Source organism: Carettochelys insculpta, chromosome 5 (assembly GCF_033958435.1).
Source record: "Carettochelys insculpta isolate YL-2023 chromosome 5, ASM3395843v1, whole genome shotgun sequence".
Taxonomy (NCBI): Eukaryota; Metazoa; Chordata; order Testudines; family Carettochelyidae; genus Carettochelys; species Carettochelys insculpta.
The window spans coordinates 23768803-23784308 of record NC_134141.1 but is presented as its reverse complement, the minus strand read 5'-3'; the positions used below and the strand labels follow the sequence as shown (position 1 = coordinate 23784308).

Below are 15506 nucleotides of genomic sequence, written 5' to 3'. Positions count from 1 at the left end.
AATTTAAATGTATTACATTTTGTTTAAGTTTTTGGCAAGAGCGGGCACAGAAGAGATTAATTTCAGCACAGTCTCAAGATATCTGGGGGGGAAAATCAAACAAAAGAACATAAATCTATTTCACGTGTATTTCAGCAAACACCTTATTGGTCTAAATGGAATTTGATCCCATTGGTGGAATGCATAATCCATACTGAGTTTTAAAATTATTAGCAGATAATAATAATTTTCTCGGACCATTATCTTGGACCATTCAATTCAGTACACTTCCATACAGTTACATAGACAAGTTAATGCAGTTAGCAGAATGCTAATCATAACAGACACCTTTAGCTATTAGTCTGAACATGCACAAGGATTGGATCTGACAGGAAAAATTACTGGAAATTGGCAAATCCCTCAATACAGAATTTGTCCTCAGAATAGGTGCCATTTGGAATAAAGTAGCTAATGTTTTACGATCCCTTTCGGAGCCTGCGGTTAAAAAGAACTTTAAAAACAAAAATTAAGAGTAGTTTCCCAATTATCCATTTAGAGTGGATTATAGCTTGCTATCCCCGAGGAAAACATTTTATGTGAACTCTCACAAAAAGTTTTGTTTGTGCACTGGGTGAAATACCAGCTAAAATGGCAGGGGAAGATGAAAGCACAGGACTTGTCTCTAACTTCTTCTTGTGTGATTCTTTGCAGGTGAACATGGTCATGTCTCTCTTGGGAATGTTCTGTCCCACTTTATTTGATGTTATCAGTTCTCTGGAAAACTACCACCCCCGAATAGCTCTGAGATGGCAGCTGGGGCGCATCTTTGCTCTCTTCCTGGGCAATCTTTACACATTCATCATTGCCCTGATGGATGAGATCAATCTCAAGGCAAGCTAACCAGAAAGTCTTCCATCACCATTAAATATATGGGTTTTTTAAAACATTTCTAAAGACTTATATCAAGGGTTCCCAAGATGGGACTGTAACCTTCAGGGAAATCAAACAGGCGTTAAGGGGTGGTTACAACAGGGCAGGAATTTTTCAATTTAAAAAGTTCATCAGACAAATTCTAATTTGTTGAACCTAAAACTGATTGGAAAAAAGAGATCATTTAAAACAAATTGCTCTGCTGTTTCTTATTTCTTTTCTGAAATTGGCAAAATGACATTTTCAGAACACACTCTTCTCATTTGAACTGATTTCCTGCTCAGATATTTAAGTTAATTATAATAAAAAATAAAGTAATGGTCAAAATCAAAACACAACATTATTTTTCAATTTTGTTTTGCAGTTGTTTCTGCAGGCTCTTTACTTTTCATTCTGATTCAGGATGGTTTTTTTTTCTTACAAAATCTCGAATAAAAATTCACAAGATAGGTAACTTTTCCCAGCCTCTCCACTCCCAATGCTAGCAGTGACCTCTCCACCATGTCCATACGGTTGCCTCCCAGCTATAAGGGAGCCAAGGTCTAGGAACTGGAAAGATTGAGAACTACTGAGTTAAAGTTCATACCATTAATCTGTTTATTACAAACACAATTAGGATTTCTTTTTCTAGCTGGAAGAAGAGAAGATAGTGAAGTATAACATGACAATATGGGAAGCCAGTCTCTACAATGGTACGATATCAGAAAATGCTACTGCTCCTCCAATACAGGTGGATCCTGCAGATGTCCCTAGAGGGCCATGTTGGGAAACAATGGTAGGGCAGGTAAGACAGGGACCCATGTCACTCCTTAGCTAATGGGCAGAGAAATACTTATAACTTTATTGAATCCTCTGAGGCCCTCACCATTTTCCTTGCCCTCACACATTGGCTATTGCTTGCAATGTCTAGAAATCTTTTTTTCTTCTGTTTTTCTATGCTCTTGTAGTTCTCTCTCTCTCTTTTATTTAGCACTCATGAAAGGTGATGGATGACCACTTGGAAGAGGAGTGGCATCATTTTGATTGGAATTTTGATCACCAAGACACATTTGTATCAGCAAAATGAGTGTACCAAAAGGTACAAAATGTGTTGTTCAACGAGGCAAGTCTCACATAATCATGAATAGCCATTGCTGTCCTTTCAAGTTATTTCTCCATCATTTATACAGCAGGTGACTTGCTGAAATTTAAGACTTGGGGGATTTTCAAATGGCACAGTTTCATGATGGATGTACCTAGCAGTTCGGTTTTATTCTGTTTAATATATATATTCATCTGAGCTATTCATGTTCTATGTGTCTTTGATTTTCCCCCGCTTATTTTTCTTCCTATGACGAATTCTTACGCTCTCACTCCAACCTTTCACTATTTTCCACTCTGAGACCAAATTCTCCATCGAGTCTTAGTTTTTGATACTTCAGTCACACTATCAGTTTTCTCAGTGGCAAATCAGGGTCTTTCCTGGGAAATCTTACAATACTCTCAAAAAACCTGCTGGAGATTTCATCACTAGGGGGCAGATTGCCTGGAAGAAACTAAGTTTGGGGGGGCTCTCCGCTGGACACACTGGTGCTGAATTACAAGATGTGAAACTCAGCCTCGGGTCTGCCTCAAAGGAACAAAGGTGTTCATTCAGCAGCATTTCAGATCAGTCAGTGACAGTGATAAGACTTTCTGGAAACCACAATAATGGGACCAAAGGTTGAGGGAGGACTAGATCTGGGGTGAGGCCTGATAAGTGGTGAAGGCTATAGTGGGGCCTTCCAGAGGTATGTGGGCAGGAAACAATGTTTATGGAAGGATTTTCCCACATTTCCCTCCATCACCAGCACCTGTCAGAACTGGAGTTGGGAAAGAGATGATGGTGCACCTGACATGTTTGAATGCTTACAGTAGCAGGGTGAAAGGGACGTTGGCTATCATCTGCATAAGAATTCCACTGGTGCAGCCCTTCCGCATCCCAGGCTAGTGGGGGTTCTCCACTTCACAGTGAGGACTGCATTACATTCTAGCACTTAGCAGGCTGTTACCCACCATGGTACAACAGTCTTAGTAACATGCTGGGGGTGGGGGGCATGAAGTTTGGCCCCTGGCAAGCCCCAGAGGTCCGTAGGGGTAGTAAAGGGGCAGAATGTTCCCATCTTCTAACCTGTGCTAAGCACATCTGGGGATGTCCCCCCACAGTATTAATTTATTACTGGCCTAAACAGTCTTTTAAAAAAAAACATTGTGTCAACAGGAATTTGTGCGACTGACAATCTCTGACACTATGACAACATACATCACAATTCTAATTGGAGATTTCCTGAGAGCTGTCTTTGTCAGGTTTTTCAACTACTGCTGGTGCTGGGACTTGGAGTATGGATTTGTAAGTATCTCTCTCTGTTTCAATCGCATTGCCAGATATTCACTTGACATATTAGTAGTCATTTCTGTTTTCCTCTTGAGCATCCCAAGTTTAGAGAAGACAGGACACATTAGCTTCAAAATCCCTGTACAACTTTAAAAACTTTTTCTTTTGTCACTCGTGTTACTTTGCTTTGTTTACAGACATTTTGGCTGGTTTTACACTGGGCTCTGCCCAGCGCTGCTGCCTGCAGAGCTATGCAAAGAGAGCTTCTTGGGATTCCAAATACAAAACCCTAACCCTAAGCCATTTGCATACTCCTGCAGCTCATTACCATAGCCACATGAGAGTTCGGTGCTGGCAGGAGGGGGTGCAGGCACTGGAGAGGCTGTGTGGACATGCCTGTACCAGCCAAACTATCCCTCTGTTGCCAGTCCCTTATGCCTCAAACTGTTAATGACTTGTGTGAACAGTACATCAAGCAGGTTCTAATACAATTAAGCCAACGAGTGAGATGCGGGGGATGTATCCTGGTTTTAAATCAGTTAAAAATTGTTTTAGTTGGAACATTGTTGTAACAAAGATTAACCACGTTACATTCACCTGATTAGATCAGCGACTCAATTAATTTAGTGACAGGTGCATTAGAAAGATTTGAAAGCATGTGGCTTCATTTGTCTTTGGCAAAAAAGACACAGACTTCCATGAAGCAAGGAGTGGAATTAATGAAAGCTTACATCTATATCTGCACAAACAAATGCTGCCAGCACAGCTGTTTGTCAGGGCTGTGATCCCTGTCTGATGAAATATACCTGCATAGTCCTCTAATGTAGATACAACTGTAGCATCCAAACTGTGATTTTAGCATTATAGCTTATTCTGCTCAATGAGGTGGTGTTCTGGTAAGGGCATATTTTTGCTGATATAAGTAATGCCAACACTTGAAGTGCTGTTGCTGGTCCAGTATACAGGTATACTAGTAAAAGGTTCCTTGTGTAGATGTGTCAAATATAAACAAAGTTCCCTTACAGTTATTTTCTTGGTATTTTTCATGTATCCATCTTGGTACGGGCTGAACCTCTCTAGTCCAGTAGTCTCACATCCAGCAACACCCATAATCCAGCATGATTTTAGTTAGCCGGGCGACCACTTATCATGGGTCTGGCCAAGTTTTCTGTGGTCCCATAAGGTTTGTTTACAGCCACCAGTCCTGGCTGTCAGTGTTCTGTGTTGTTCTTTAGCTGTTATTTACCCCTAGATGGCTTCTAAGAGCCCAGAAAGCAGTGGAAGTATTGGGAATGCTGCTAGACAATATGGGCCTCCCATGGTCTGGCAAATCCTCTCCTTTGGCACAGATGAGGTCCCAAGGGTGCTGGAATAGAGAGGTTCAACCTGTAATATTAAACACCAACACAATAAATAGAATGTAGTGGTAGAGCTGTACTCTTCCTTCAATCTTTATTCATCCGTCTTAATATTATAATCATTAATAAATCCACACATACTTTCTTAGCCTATGAGGAGTTATCTTCAGGAAAAAAAATGACACCGAGCCATTCAGTGGAGCAAAAAACTAGTGCAGGATGGTTAGGATGCTCGCCATAGGAACATAGAATGTTAGAACTGGAAGGAACCTCAAAAAGTCGTCGAGTCCAGTCCCTGGCATTCATTGCCATTCTAGTTTCTGGTGTACGAGTTCCATGGCTATGAGCCAGCTACTGAGAAAGCCCTCTTTTGTGGCAAGTTTCAGCCTTAACAGGGTTAACACCAGCAGCACCCCTGACAAATGGAGCTGTTGTGGTGGGTCTCAAGAAACAGCCCAAATACTGTGTCTAGTTCTAGATTACCCAGTTCAAAAAGGAGAGTGATAAATTTGGAAGAGTTCAAAGAAGAGCCAGGAGAATGAAAAAAAAAAGTTTGGGAAACATGGCTTCTATCAATAGTCTTAAGGAGAGTGCAGAGCAAGCAATTTAGCTTACCAAAGAGAAGGTTAACAGTGATGATCACAGTCTAATTGCTTACATGAGGAGAAAAGTTGATAGCAGAAGATTCTCCAGTCTAACAGTCAAACACAAGAATGGCTGGAAGCTAAGGCTGGACAAATTCAGGTTAGAAATTAGGTACACATTTTTAACAGTGAGGCTTGTTAGTTAATGTTAATTGGAACAATTTACTGAGGGTTGTGGTAGGTTCTCCTTCACTGAACAATTTTAAATCAAAACAGATTTTTTTTCCCTAAAAACTTGTATTATTTCAGGGAAATCCTGTGACCTGTATTATGCACAAGGTGAGGCTACATGATCTAAATGGTTCTTTCTGAGGCTCAATGAATCAGTGTGTTAAAAGTTCAGAGTGTATGCTGTAAGAATGGAACTCTGTACTTTCCAGTACTGTAATACTTTCACCTCTTCAAAGAGCTTAATAAGATTTACAATGAAATTCTGCAGGCTGTACTGAAGGCAGCACATTGGTCTTGAGTCATGTACATTTATTTCATGAATCATTCTTAATAGGCAACAGAAAAGAGACATTACCAGTATGTTGTTGCTGTTGTAAATGACGGTTTTAATTTATTCCTACTTTAAATCTACTTTGTGTCAATTTAAAACATTTTCTGCAAACCTAATGGAAACATTTGTGCCTTTTCTTTCAGCCTTCCTATTCAGAGTTTGACATAAGTGGAAATGTGCTGGGATTAATCTTTAACCAAGGCATGATCTGGTAGGTGTGGCAAAGAACATTTATGGCTTTAACTGATAGTTGTATACTAGGTCGGTTGAGCCAGGAGGGATGTGTGTATTTCTTTTTTTTTTTTTTCACGTTGACTGAGAATCAAGCATGAAACTCCTGTATCTGCCACTTCTGAAATGCTGAGCTTGATGCACCACTACATTATGTCAGTTTTATGCCAATATAGCTCAACAGGCATCATACTGGATACTTGGAAATCAGCGGCTTTAAATCAGCACAGAATTAGGGTAACGTTGGTGAGTCACCTTCAGGTTAAGGAAACAGGCCAGATTCACCTGTATACTCTGCTCTTTTTTGCATGGCTCTGGTGACACGTGACAGCTGTAAAGCTAGGTTTGTAGCTGTTGGGCATTGTAGGAGCAGCACATAGGTGCTGGAGCTTTCTGGAGATTCTGATTTGTGATTTTATACTGAAAATTAATGTAGCATAAATCCAAAAAGTTTCTCAGTCACAGAAGCTATTTCTTTACTCCTGTTATCCATGGAAAAATGGCAGAGAGAAATAACTACCTAAATAAATACATAACTAAATCTGTGTGTTAACGGATCACCTAATGGCAGTACTCAGCTGTGTTGTATGACAGACCTGGGTTTGAGACCCATTTCTGGTCTTCATGAGCTAAGTGGATAGATACTGGGACCCCGGGGAAGTAGCCTGCAGAAGTCCTTTTGTGGAGTGATTTATGACTCAGGAATGATTGCTATCGCCAATACTTGGACAGCGCTGACATATGCTGTTTTGCCGACAGCCTTCTGCCTCTTCCAAAGGAGGAAGAGCACTGTTTATTGACAGGTTCTGTTGACAAAAAAGCCGTGTGGATGCTGGCGGCGGGGCGGGGGGCAGGGCTTCTCTTGACAGAGAGGGTGTCCAGGAAAATGGGCAGTCTTATCTGCTGTGCTTCTGTGTGACTGTTTTGTTGAGAAGCAGCTAGGCAGTATGGCTGCTCTGTCAACAGAGAGGAGCGTTCTTCCCATTGGCTTTTTGTGTGTGTGGCCACACTCTGTCAATAGAAGTTTTGTTGGGAAATCTCTTCCAACTGTGACTTCTGTCAATAGATTGCTGTAGTGTAACCATAGCCTAAGAGATTACAGGGCAAAATGTTTGGGGCAATGTGTTCTACAAATGAATGACAATCTACTTGGGTGGATTTGAAAATGAAAGTACGGTTTAAAGCAGAAAGTGAAGAGGGGGGAAATCAATGTATTTCTGAATGGACGGTTCAAATTCATTTGGAGGGGAAAAGTGGGGGGACAGGAAAGTCTTGAGACTTGGAAAGAGATGATTCAGAGAGTATTTTATCCCTGTGCCTTGAAGTCAATGGAAGGAGGTGACATGTTTTTATAAACTACAAAAAGGAGTGTACTCTGTATTGCTGCAAAGCCAGGGGCTCTGAAAGCCCTGGGTGGGTGAAAGATTATGGTGTACCTAAGGCTGTGGAGTTTTACAGAGCACTTTTTGTTTGTTCCTAGGATGGGTTCTTTTTACGCTCCATGCCTGCCAGCGATCAATGTGTTCCGCCTCCACACCTCGATGTATCTGCAGTGCTGGGCTGTGATGTGCTGCAATGTCCCCCATGAGAGAGTCTTTAAAGCCTCTCGATCCAATAACTTCTACATGGCCATGCTGCTTTTTATTCTCTTCCTTTCCACCCTGCCTGCTGTGTACACTATTGTCTCTATCCCACCGTCTTTTGACTGCGGCCCATTCAGGTCTTTTGCATTTTATATACATCGCTACCTTGACAAATAGGTTATCTCATAACTAAATGACATAACTAAAACCATCTTCCTTACTAAGTCTTGCCACGTATAATCAATGCTAAGTTTACCCATGCATAGGACCATAATCTCTGAATATGAATTAAATGCAAGAGAAATGATCAACTATTTTAAAAGTATTCACTAACTGGTAAAACAAAATCTTTTTAAAATGAAGTTTCTCACTAGTGAGATCAAGTCTGTTATTATAGCTGCGTCTACACATGCACGCTACTTCGAAGTAGCGGCACTAACTTCGAAATAGCGCCCGTCACGTCTACACGCGTCGGGCGCTATTTCGAAGTTGAAATCGACGTTAGGCGGCGAGACGTCGAAGTCGCTAACCCCATGAGGGGATGGGAATAGCGCCCTACTTCGACGTTCAACATCGAAGTAGGGACGTGTAGACGATCCGCGTCCCGCAACATCGAAATAGCGGGGTCCTCCATGGCGGCCATCAGCTGGGGGGTTGAGAGATACTCTCTCTCCAGCCCTTGCGGGGCTCTGTGGTCACCGTGGGCAGCAGCCCTTAGCCCAGGGCTTCTGGCTGCTGCTGCTGCAGCTGGGGGTCCGTGCTGCATATACAGGGTCTGCAACTAGTTGTTGGCTCTGTGTATCTTGCACTGTTTAATGCAAGTGTGTCTGGGAGGGGCCCTTTAAGGGAGCGACTTGCTGTTGAGTCTGCCCCGTGACCCTGTCTGCAGCTGTGCCTGGCTCCCTTATTTCGATGTGTGCTACTTTGGCGTGTAGACGTTCCCTCGCTGTGCCTATTTCGATGTTGGGCTGAGCAACGTCGAAGTTGAACATCGACGTTGCCAGCCCTGGAGGACGTGTAGACGTTATTCATCGAAATAAGCTATTTCGAAGTTGGGTGCACGTGTAGACGTAGCCTATATGTCAGGAGTAGAGAACCACTCTGTGAGACATACATGCTCTACCTGCTTGAGATGACCTGTTCATGTGTAGAGCAGACTCATTGTTTGGAAGATGGAATATCTAGAAGTAGGATGCAGCAAGCATCAGAAAACATACTGTGGAAAGGGATCTAGCAGTAGTGGAAGGAGAGGCCTGATAACCTAATAGGGCTCCTCCATCTCAAATTTCTGAGATTTTCTGCAGTTCTTCAGGGGTTATATTCAGTAGCATTAGTATTCCTGGTGCTGCGAGTCACCCCTGAAGTTCTCAGGAATGCTGGACAGACAGGGCATGTGTGTTGACAGCAGTTATGTGTGTAAATCCGTGCATTTTGGGATAAGAATAACCAATATCCCAGATAATGTCCCCTGGTTTCAAAAAGGAGTAGTGATTGTGAACACTTCAGGTTTTGGGTACACAGCTTGAAACATAGGAAATGTGCTGGACACCAACCCTTTGACAATCTGGTGTCTCAAGTGAGGCATCCTGAACTACTAGTTGCTTCTGAAAAATGTGGGCATGCATTCCCTTGCAAATAGGTAACAGCACAGGGGGAATATAGCTATGAGGTAGGGAAGATAACATTTAACTACTTAATCAATTAGCCTGGGTACAATTAATTGCTGGGGGCTGGAACAGCCCTGTGCCCACCGCAGGCAGGAGAGATTGCTCCAGTCCTGTGTGACCCACAATAGCCAGGGGGCACTCCAGCCCAATTGGAACAGACCCTGTCCACAGCAAGGGGGCTGAGCCAGCCCAGCTGGTCTGGAGTGGCCAATGGCCACACCCTCAATTAAATAAGTTAATTGGTTAAACTTACCACCAACCGGTTAACCAATTGAAAGGGATGTTACATTCCTACTATGAAGACATCTAAGAACCAGCTGATCCTACACGCTAGCCTTCACCCTGTGCATTGCAGAAGTGAAATATCTGGGGACAAATTGCCAGCATCTCTGTTTGCCATTTAGGGTGACATATGACACTAGCAAACAAGCATTGGACACGTGCCATTTAGATTTTAAACGTTTTTGATATCTATTTGCAAAAATGTGTTAATGGAGTAAAAGGAGAAGAGCAGTAAAATGGATATCGGGTCTCCAGTGAAGGGCCGGAAACATACATCAATGCAATGAGTCAAGTGATTCCAGTACATCTTTTAAAGGCATGGAAGTTTTGATGTCTTACCTTTAGAAGTCCCTTTGTGTGTTGGCAATCATTCACAAGGTGTTTTCCAGTAGAGTATCACACTCAACATCATTATGTGGGAGAAATGCATAAACTGCCAGCAAATCGGCTGAGCTACGGAACAGGTTGGATTTCACAGAACTGATACAAAGCAGGTGATACTGATTACCAATTTTAATTTAGTAAGGCATATCATAGAAGACACAGAGGGTGCTATCTGGGGACAAGTATCGGAGGGGTAGCCATGTTAGTCTGGATCTGTAACAGCAACGAAGGTTCCTGTGGCACCTTATAGACTTATGCAGCATCTGATGAAGTGAGTCTGTGCTCACGAAAGCTCATGCTCAAAACTTTTCTGTTAGTCTATAAGGTGCCACAGGACCCTTTGTTGCTGTTATCTGGGGACAAGTTAGTGTAATTGACATCCTGGACCATGTGTAATTTAGGATTAGATAAACTAGCACAGCTTCCATAAAGTTTCCTCCCTACCCTCCACCTTCCCCAGGGATAAAGTTGAGTGAACAAGTGACCATTTTAGCTTTTTCTGTGCTGCTTTAATCTTTTAAGATGCATAAAAAGTTATGGGTTTCTTAAAATTGACCCAGAAAAGAGCATTTAAATAATGTGAACAACAATAATTTATTGTTGGGTCCAGCCCTGCTCTGATGTAATACAACTGACATTGATAGGGTATGTAATAGATTGTTAATTTGTGTTTACAGTGGGAAAACCAGAATGTTTGAGGTCATTTCAGAAACCTTGGAGAATGACTTCCCTGCCTGGTTTGGGAAAGTATTTAGTTATGCTTCTAACCCTGGACTGATCCTGCCCTTCATATTGCTTATGGTGTATGTACAATATTTTACTGCAGCTCAAAGCTTTCCTATGTGACTCTCTGCTCAGTTCTTTTCATTTCAAGCCTCTCTAATCCTATCTTCCACTGGGAAGATAATTGAGTACAACACTGATTGCCTTGTACTGAGGGACCTGAAGAATTCACAAATTTTCCTTGATTATAATTTATATGTAGCTGCTTGCACAAAGGCAGGCTTCCCAATCTCTCTTTTGTGTTCAATGGCTAAATTGTTTTGTTGTTTTCTTATCATAGTGACAAAATCATTAAGAAGCAAACACACACACACTATATGGGATCCAAATTGTGGGGACTTTAATCAGTCTATTGAGCAGAAACCCACATCATAAAACCTAGCACGTTTAGCAGTGAACTATCCAAAGCGCTCTTCCCTGATACAGAGCTTTCTTTAAGCCTGTTCCTGGGCATCTTGGATTTTCCATAATAATAAAGAGGCCTCAAAAGCAGGAGAACTACCATCATTGCGCTAAACTAGGTGTGAGGTCAGAGATGGGGGCACATAGCAGAGAAGCCACATAGAAGGCTTCCAGTTTATATTCTTTGGCTAAAACACTATTGTAAGAGATGTGCTGTAAGCCAGGACTACTACCCACCTTTTTAAGTTTCCTGTCCAAAGTCAAGTTTCTGAGGCTTTGGACTAGGAATGGACATTTGTCCAAAAATTAGTCCAGAATAAGAATAACCATGGAACTTTTCTTCTCAAACTGACACACAAACATATAAGATCACTTAGCACACACAGAAGCACAGTCCCTTCTTGGGTGAAACTCTGTCATGATTCAACATCCTACAGTTACACCACCACATATTTTAGAACAGGAAGTGAAAAACAGCAAGTGTAATAGAAACTGCAGAAGGAACTTACACAGCTAGAATGCAATTTTGAGATGAAATTTGGCAAAGACTTGCTGACAATTGTACTGCAATGAAGAATGGTTGCTCCCATTGACTTTAAGCATAGCTACTCACACGGAGCATTATGGGACTGTGGCCCAAAATAAAGATGATCCAAGCAAACCAGAGACAATAAAATAGGGAGACAATAAAATAGGGAGAAGATGAATCACTTATTTCAACCGGGAGCATGACATACTGATAATATCAGCATATGATAAAGCATAGCTGGATCTCCAGTTAGAATTTTATTAGCTTTGTCCACATATCTTCTCTGGAGATACCATCACTGGACCTAACCAGGTTACTCACAGAATCACGGGCACTTTCTCATGCTCCTCTACTAACATCATATATGCCATCATGTGCCAACAATGCCCAGATACGTTGTATATTGGACAGACTCCTAACTCCCTTAGACAAAGGGTCAACGGGCACAAAACAGACATCAAAACACTCCAGATCCACAAACCAGTTAGTCAACATTTTAATGGAATGGGGCATTCTGTCAATGACCTCAAGGTATGTGTGTTACTGAAAAGAAATTATCGCTCCTTTGTAGAAAGGGAAGTGGACGAACTGACATTTATATTCAAATTCGGAACATTAACACATGGTTTAAATCATGATGTGAACTTTCTGAGTCACTATAGAGGCTCGTCTGCATACCTAACTCAATCTAATTCTTGATCTTCCCCCCGACCCCTCCACTCACTGATTTGCTCACCTTGATTATCTTTTTCTGATTTGTCCTCCTTGCTTACTGTTTTTGGTTCTCTGTGTCTTAAATATTGAGTCTGTTCTGGTCTGGATATGGTCTGAAGAAGTGGGTCTGTGCCACGAAAGCTCACCTAATAAACAATTTTGCTAGCCTTTAAAGTGCTACTTGACTGCTTTTTGTTTGATAGTGTATAGACTAGCACGGCTTACTCTCTGTTACTATTCAAAATGTTGTGTGTTGATTGGAAAGTAAGTTACTAGGTGCTGGGGGAGCGGCAGAGGGGGAAAAGCTGGAGGTGCTGGAATTAACTCTTGGAAAACTGGCTGGCTTTCAGAATGGTAGCCATGTGAATACTTCGGTGAAGGAGCAATATATTGTTTAGGGACCTAGAGAGAGCTCTCAGTAAAACTTAAAGGTTGTGATTACATTTTTCAAAAGGCCTGGATCATATCAATTTCCTTTGTAATGAGGATTAATAGAATATTATGCTTCAGGTCATAGACTGATAGCTCCCAGGTAGGAATTCCCCTTACTCCTGTCCCACACATGGGCCAGATTCATGCTGGCTGGTTCACTTTTCTGTGTCTGAAACGGGCCTCTGCCAGAGGCACAATATTAAATAAAATCCTGGTCCTGCCATTAGAATGGCTCTTGTGGATGCCTTTTTCCCGTCTTAGTTTAAAGGATTTTATAAACAAATTCTATGCCTTTTACAAGTCAATTTTGGAGAACACCCATGTAATGAAAGAATACCTGTATGGGACTGCCTCGTTAACTAGCATCACCAAAAGGAAGGTTCTTAAATAGGGAAAGTGAATTTTTCAGTTGTGGTGTTCTCAGATCTCAAGTACAGATTTTTTTTCTTTTTCCTGTGAGAAAGCAAGTAACCAAACTGTCAAAATGTCAGTGTTAATAAGACAGGGTTGTAGAGTAAAAGCCACTTTTCATATTAATACATTACAGAGGATAGGGGAACACCATTTAATGTCACGTGGATTTATTAAGAAGTGTGTTAGATTTTATAACTGTTACCTAACAAAATATATTCTTTTTACTTTAAAATTTAGATTGAGTATCTATTATCTCAATGCAACATCCAAATCCTATAAGGAAGCTAACTTGGATCTCAAAAGGAAGCTGCAAAATGTAAGGATGCCATAAAGAGTGTAGAAATATTATTTTTTGTTGTTGTGAAACAGTAGAGAAATGTTTTGTGTAAATAAGTTATTTCTCCCTCTCTCTCCTTTAACTAGCAAGCTGAAGAAAACAAAAAGAGAAACAAACAAAAAGCACAATCATCACGAGAGATAGAAGAAAACTCCCTTGAGACTAAACCCAAGCAGCGAGGAAGCAAACAGGACTCCACATCAGAACAAGGTTTGACTGCTCTGAAGATATGTGTATATTTGCTTCCCCCCTGCTACACTGTCTTAACTTTTGTACTTACAGTACAGTGCTACATGGAGAGGGAAAGTCATGAAAACTAAACTAACTAAATTACTCACAATACAGAAGCATGTGGCTACCAGCTTACTCTTAATGGTGCTGGTCTTATTCCTTCTCCTTCTAAGAACTGTTACTACCTCCTTCAGTAACAATCCAGAACCCTACGGTAATAATAAACTGTTAGGCCCCAAGCCCAGCAAAGCTTATAAGCAGGTTCTTAATGTTAGTGGAACTATTTACATGCTTAAAACCTAAGCATGTGCAGGAAGTGTGTTGCTAGACTGAACTGCAGAATGCTACAGTTATTTTTATACTGGAATATAAGGGCCACATTGTAGATTTTCAGCCCAGGTTTTTGCTGGAAGAGGTACAGTGGGGCCTGGTTATCACAGAAATCCTCAGTAAGAATTCTGGCTTAGTCAGCCAAACTTTCCCTCCTGTGTGGTCCTGGGCTACATATGAAACAGGAAGCTCTTTCTGCTTTAGAGGGTGTGATGTGCTCTCCCCTCTGCACTCAGGGGCTACTGTTCTCATTGTCCAGGGCACAAAACAGGTCTGTGGTTTGGCATACCTGACACCAGGAGAAGACAGGGCTGGAACAGCAGGGAGGCTGTAGGTCAGGGATCAGATGCATTAGCAGAGTTACGTGGGAATTCCAAGTGTATTCTACTGCAACTGGCCAGTTTTATAAAGAAATTGCTGAGTTTTGCTATCTCTTTTTCCCCTACCCTCACTCCTCCAGTAGCCCTAGAATCTGCCTCTACTTACTTGGTGCTGCCTTCCAAAAGGGGACTGGGAGGTTTCTACTTTTCTACTTGATATCTTTGGGAAGGGGGGGAAGGTTGCTGGGGGAGCTCCTGGCCCATTCCCATAACCTCAGTTTGAGAAATAGGCTTAGCAGGGTGAGCACTGGTCCTGCTGTTCTCTTCCAGTCTGTGGCAGACAAGGCCCAGCCCTATCAGTGTTCTAACAGGCAGTTTTTGCTCTATGGCTCAGTTTGGTTTTCTAAAAAACTTTTAGGTACCCAGAAAGGACGCGGTGACAAAGAGTCAAAGAAAGCTACAAGCCACTCACAGGACGCAAGCCCCTCTCTGCAGTCCCAGCAGCACGGCCCTGGTACCAGTGCTCAGTATTCCTTGCATGGCCGAGGAGGAAGCCTTGTTCCGCCCCCACACATAGCTGTGACTCGACCTCCTGTGCCAAGAGGATATGGCATGTCAGGCTACCCCCCGAGAAACCCACGCTTGGAAAGTATTCCTGGAGGACACCCAAGAATGCCAAGGGGCATTCCTAACTATAGATAAGCAGACTGTTCTACATTTGCCTCTAGTTAAAGTAAGCTACAGGGTTATATGATACTGCCCTGCGGTGGTGTCCCATTGATTTCAATGCAACTTGTCCTATTCACGAAGTTGCTGAGAAAGCCCAAGTATTTTCAGGGTCGGGGGCTTCAGTACCACTGTTGAACAGAAATCACTCCATTAGTCTGTTTGTTAATATGAATGTCTTGTAAAGACACATGTTGTCATCCATGTCAAAAGTGTTTCAAAGCATGTAAATACTTACTATAAGAATGAAAATGTCAGTTTATGTTTGCTTAAGTTTCTCAGTGTGTTGCTGTAGCATCACATTGTTACTGCATTTATTTTTAAAGCCACAGTTAATTGTCAACAGAATAGCTTGGAAATTATCGCTGAGTCTGT

At 41.9% G+C, this 15506-nt stretch overlaps 1 protein-coding gene across 1 annotated transcript in view; it reads left to right on the top strand.

The window, feature by feature from the left end:
- TMC1 (transmembrane channel like 1) overlaps positions 1–15138 on the top strand; it is a 69233-nt gene extending 54095 nt beyond the window's left edge. Inside the window, exons 12-20 of the mRNA XM_074994768.1 lie at positions 691–870; positions 1541–1693; positions 3149–3277; positions 5910–5977; positions 7478–7717; positions 10591–10716; positions 13425–13503; positions 13611–13734; positions 14824–15138. Coding sequence (XP_074850869.1) covers positions 691–870; positions 1541–1693; positions 3149–3277; positions 5910–5977; positions 7478–7717; positions 10591–10716; positions 13425–13503; positions 13611–13734; positions 14824–15107 — 1383 coding nt within the window. The 3' untranslated portion in view covers positions 15108–15138. The remainder of the gene's footprint in view (positions 1–690; positions 871–1540; positions 1694–3148; positions 3278–5909; positions 5978–7477; positions 7718–10590; positions 10717–13424; positions 13504–13610; positions 13735–14823) is intronic.
- Positions 15139–15506: the final 368 nt, after the last annotated feature.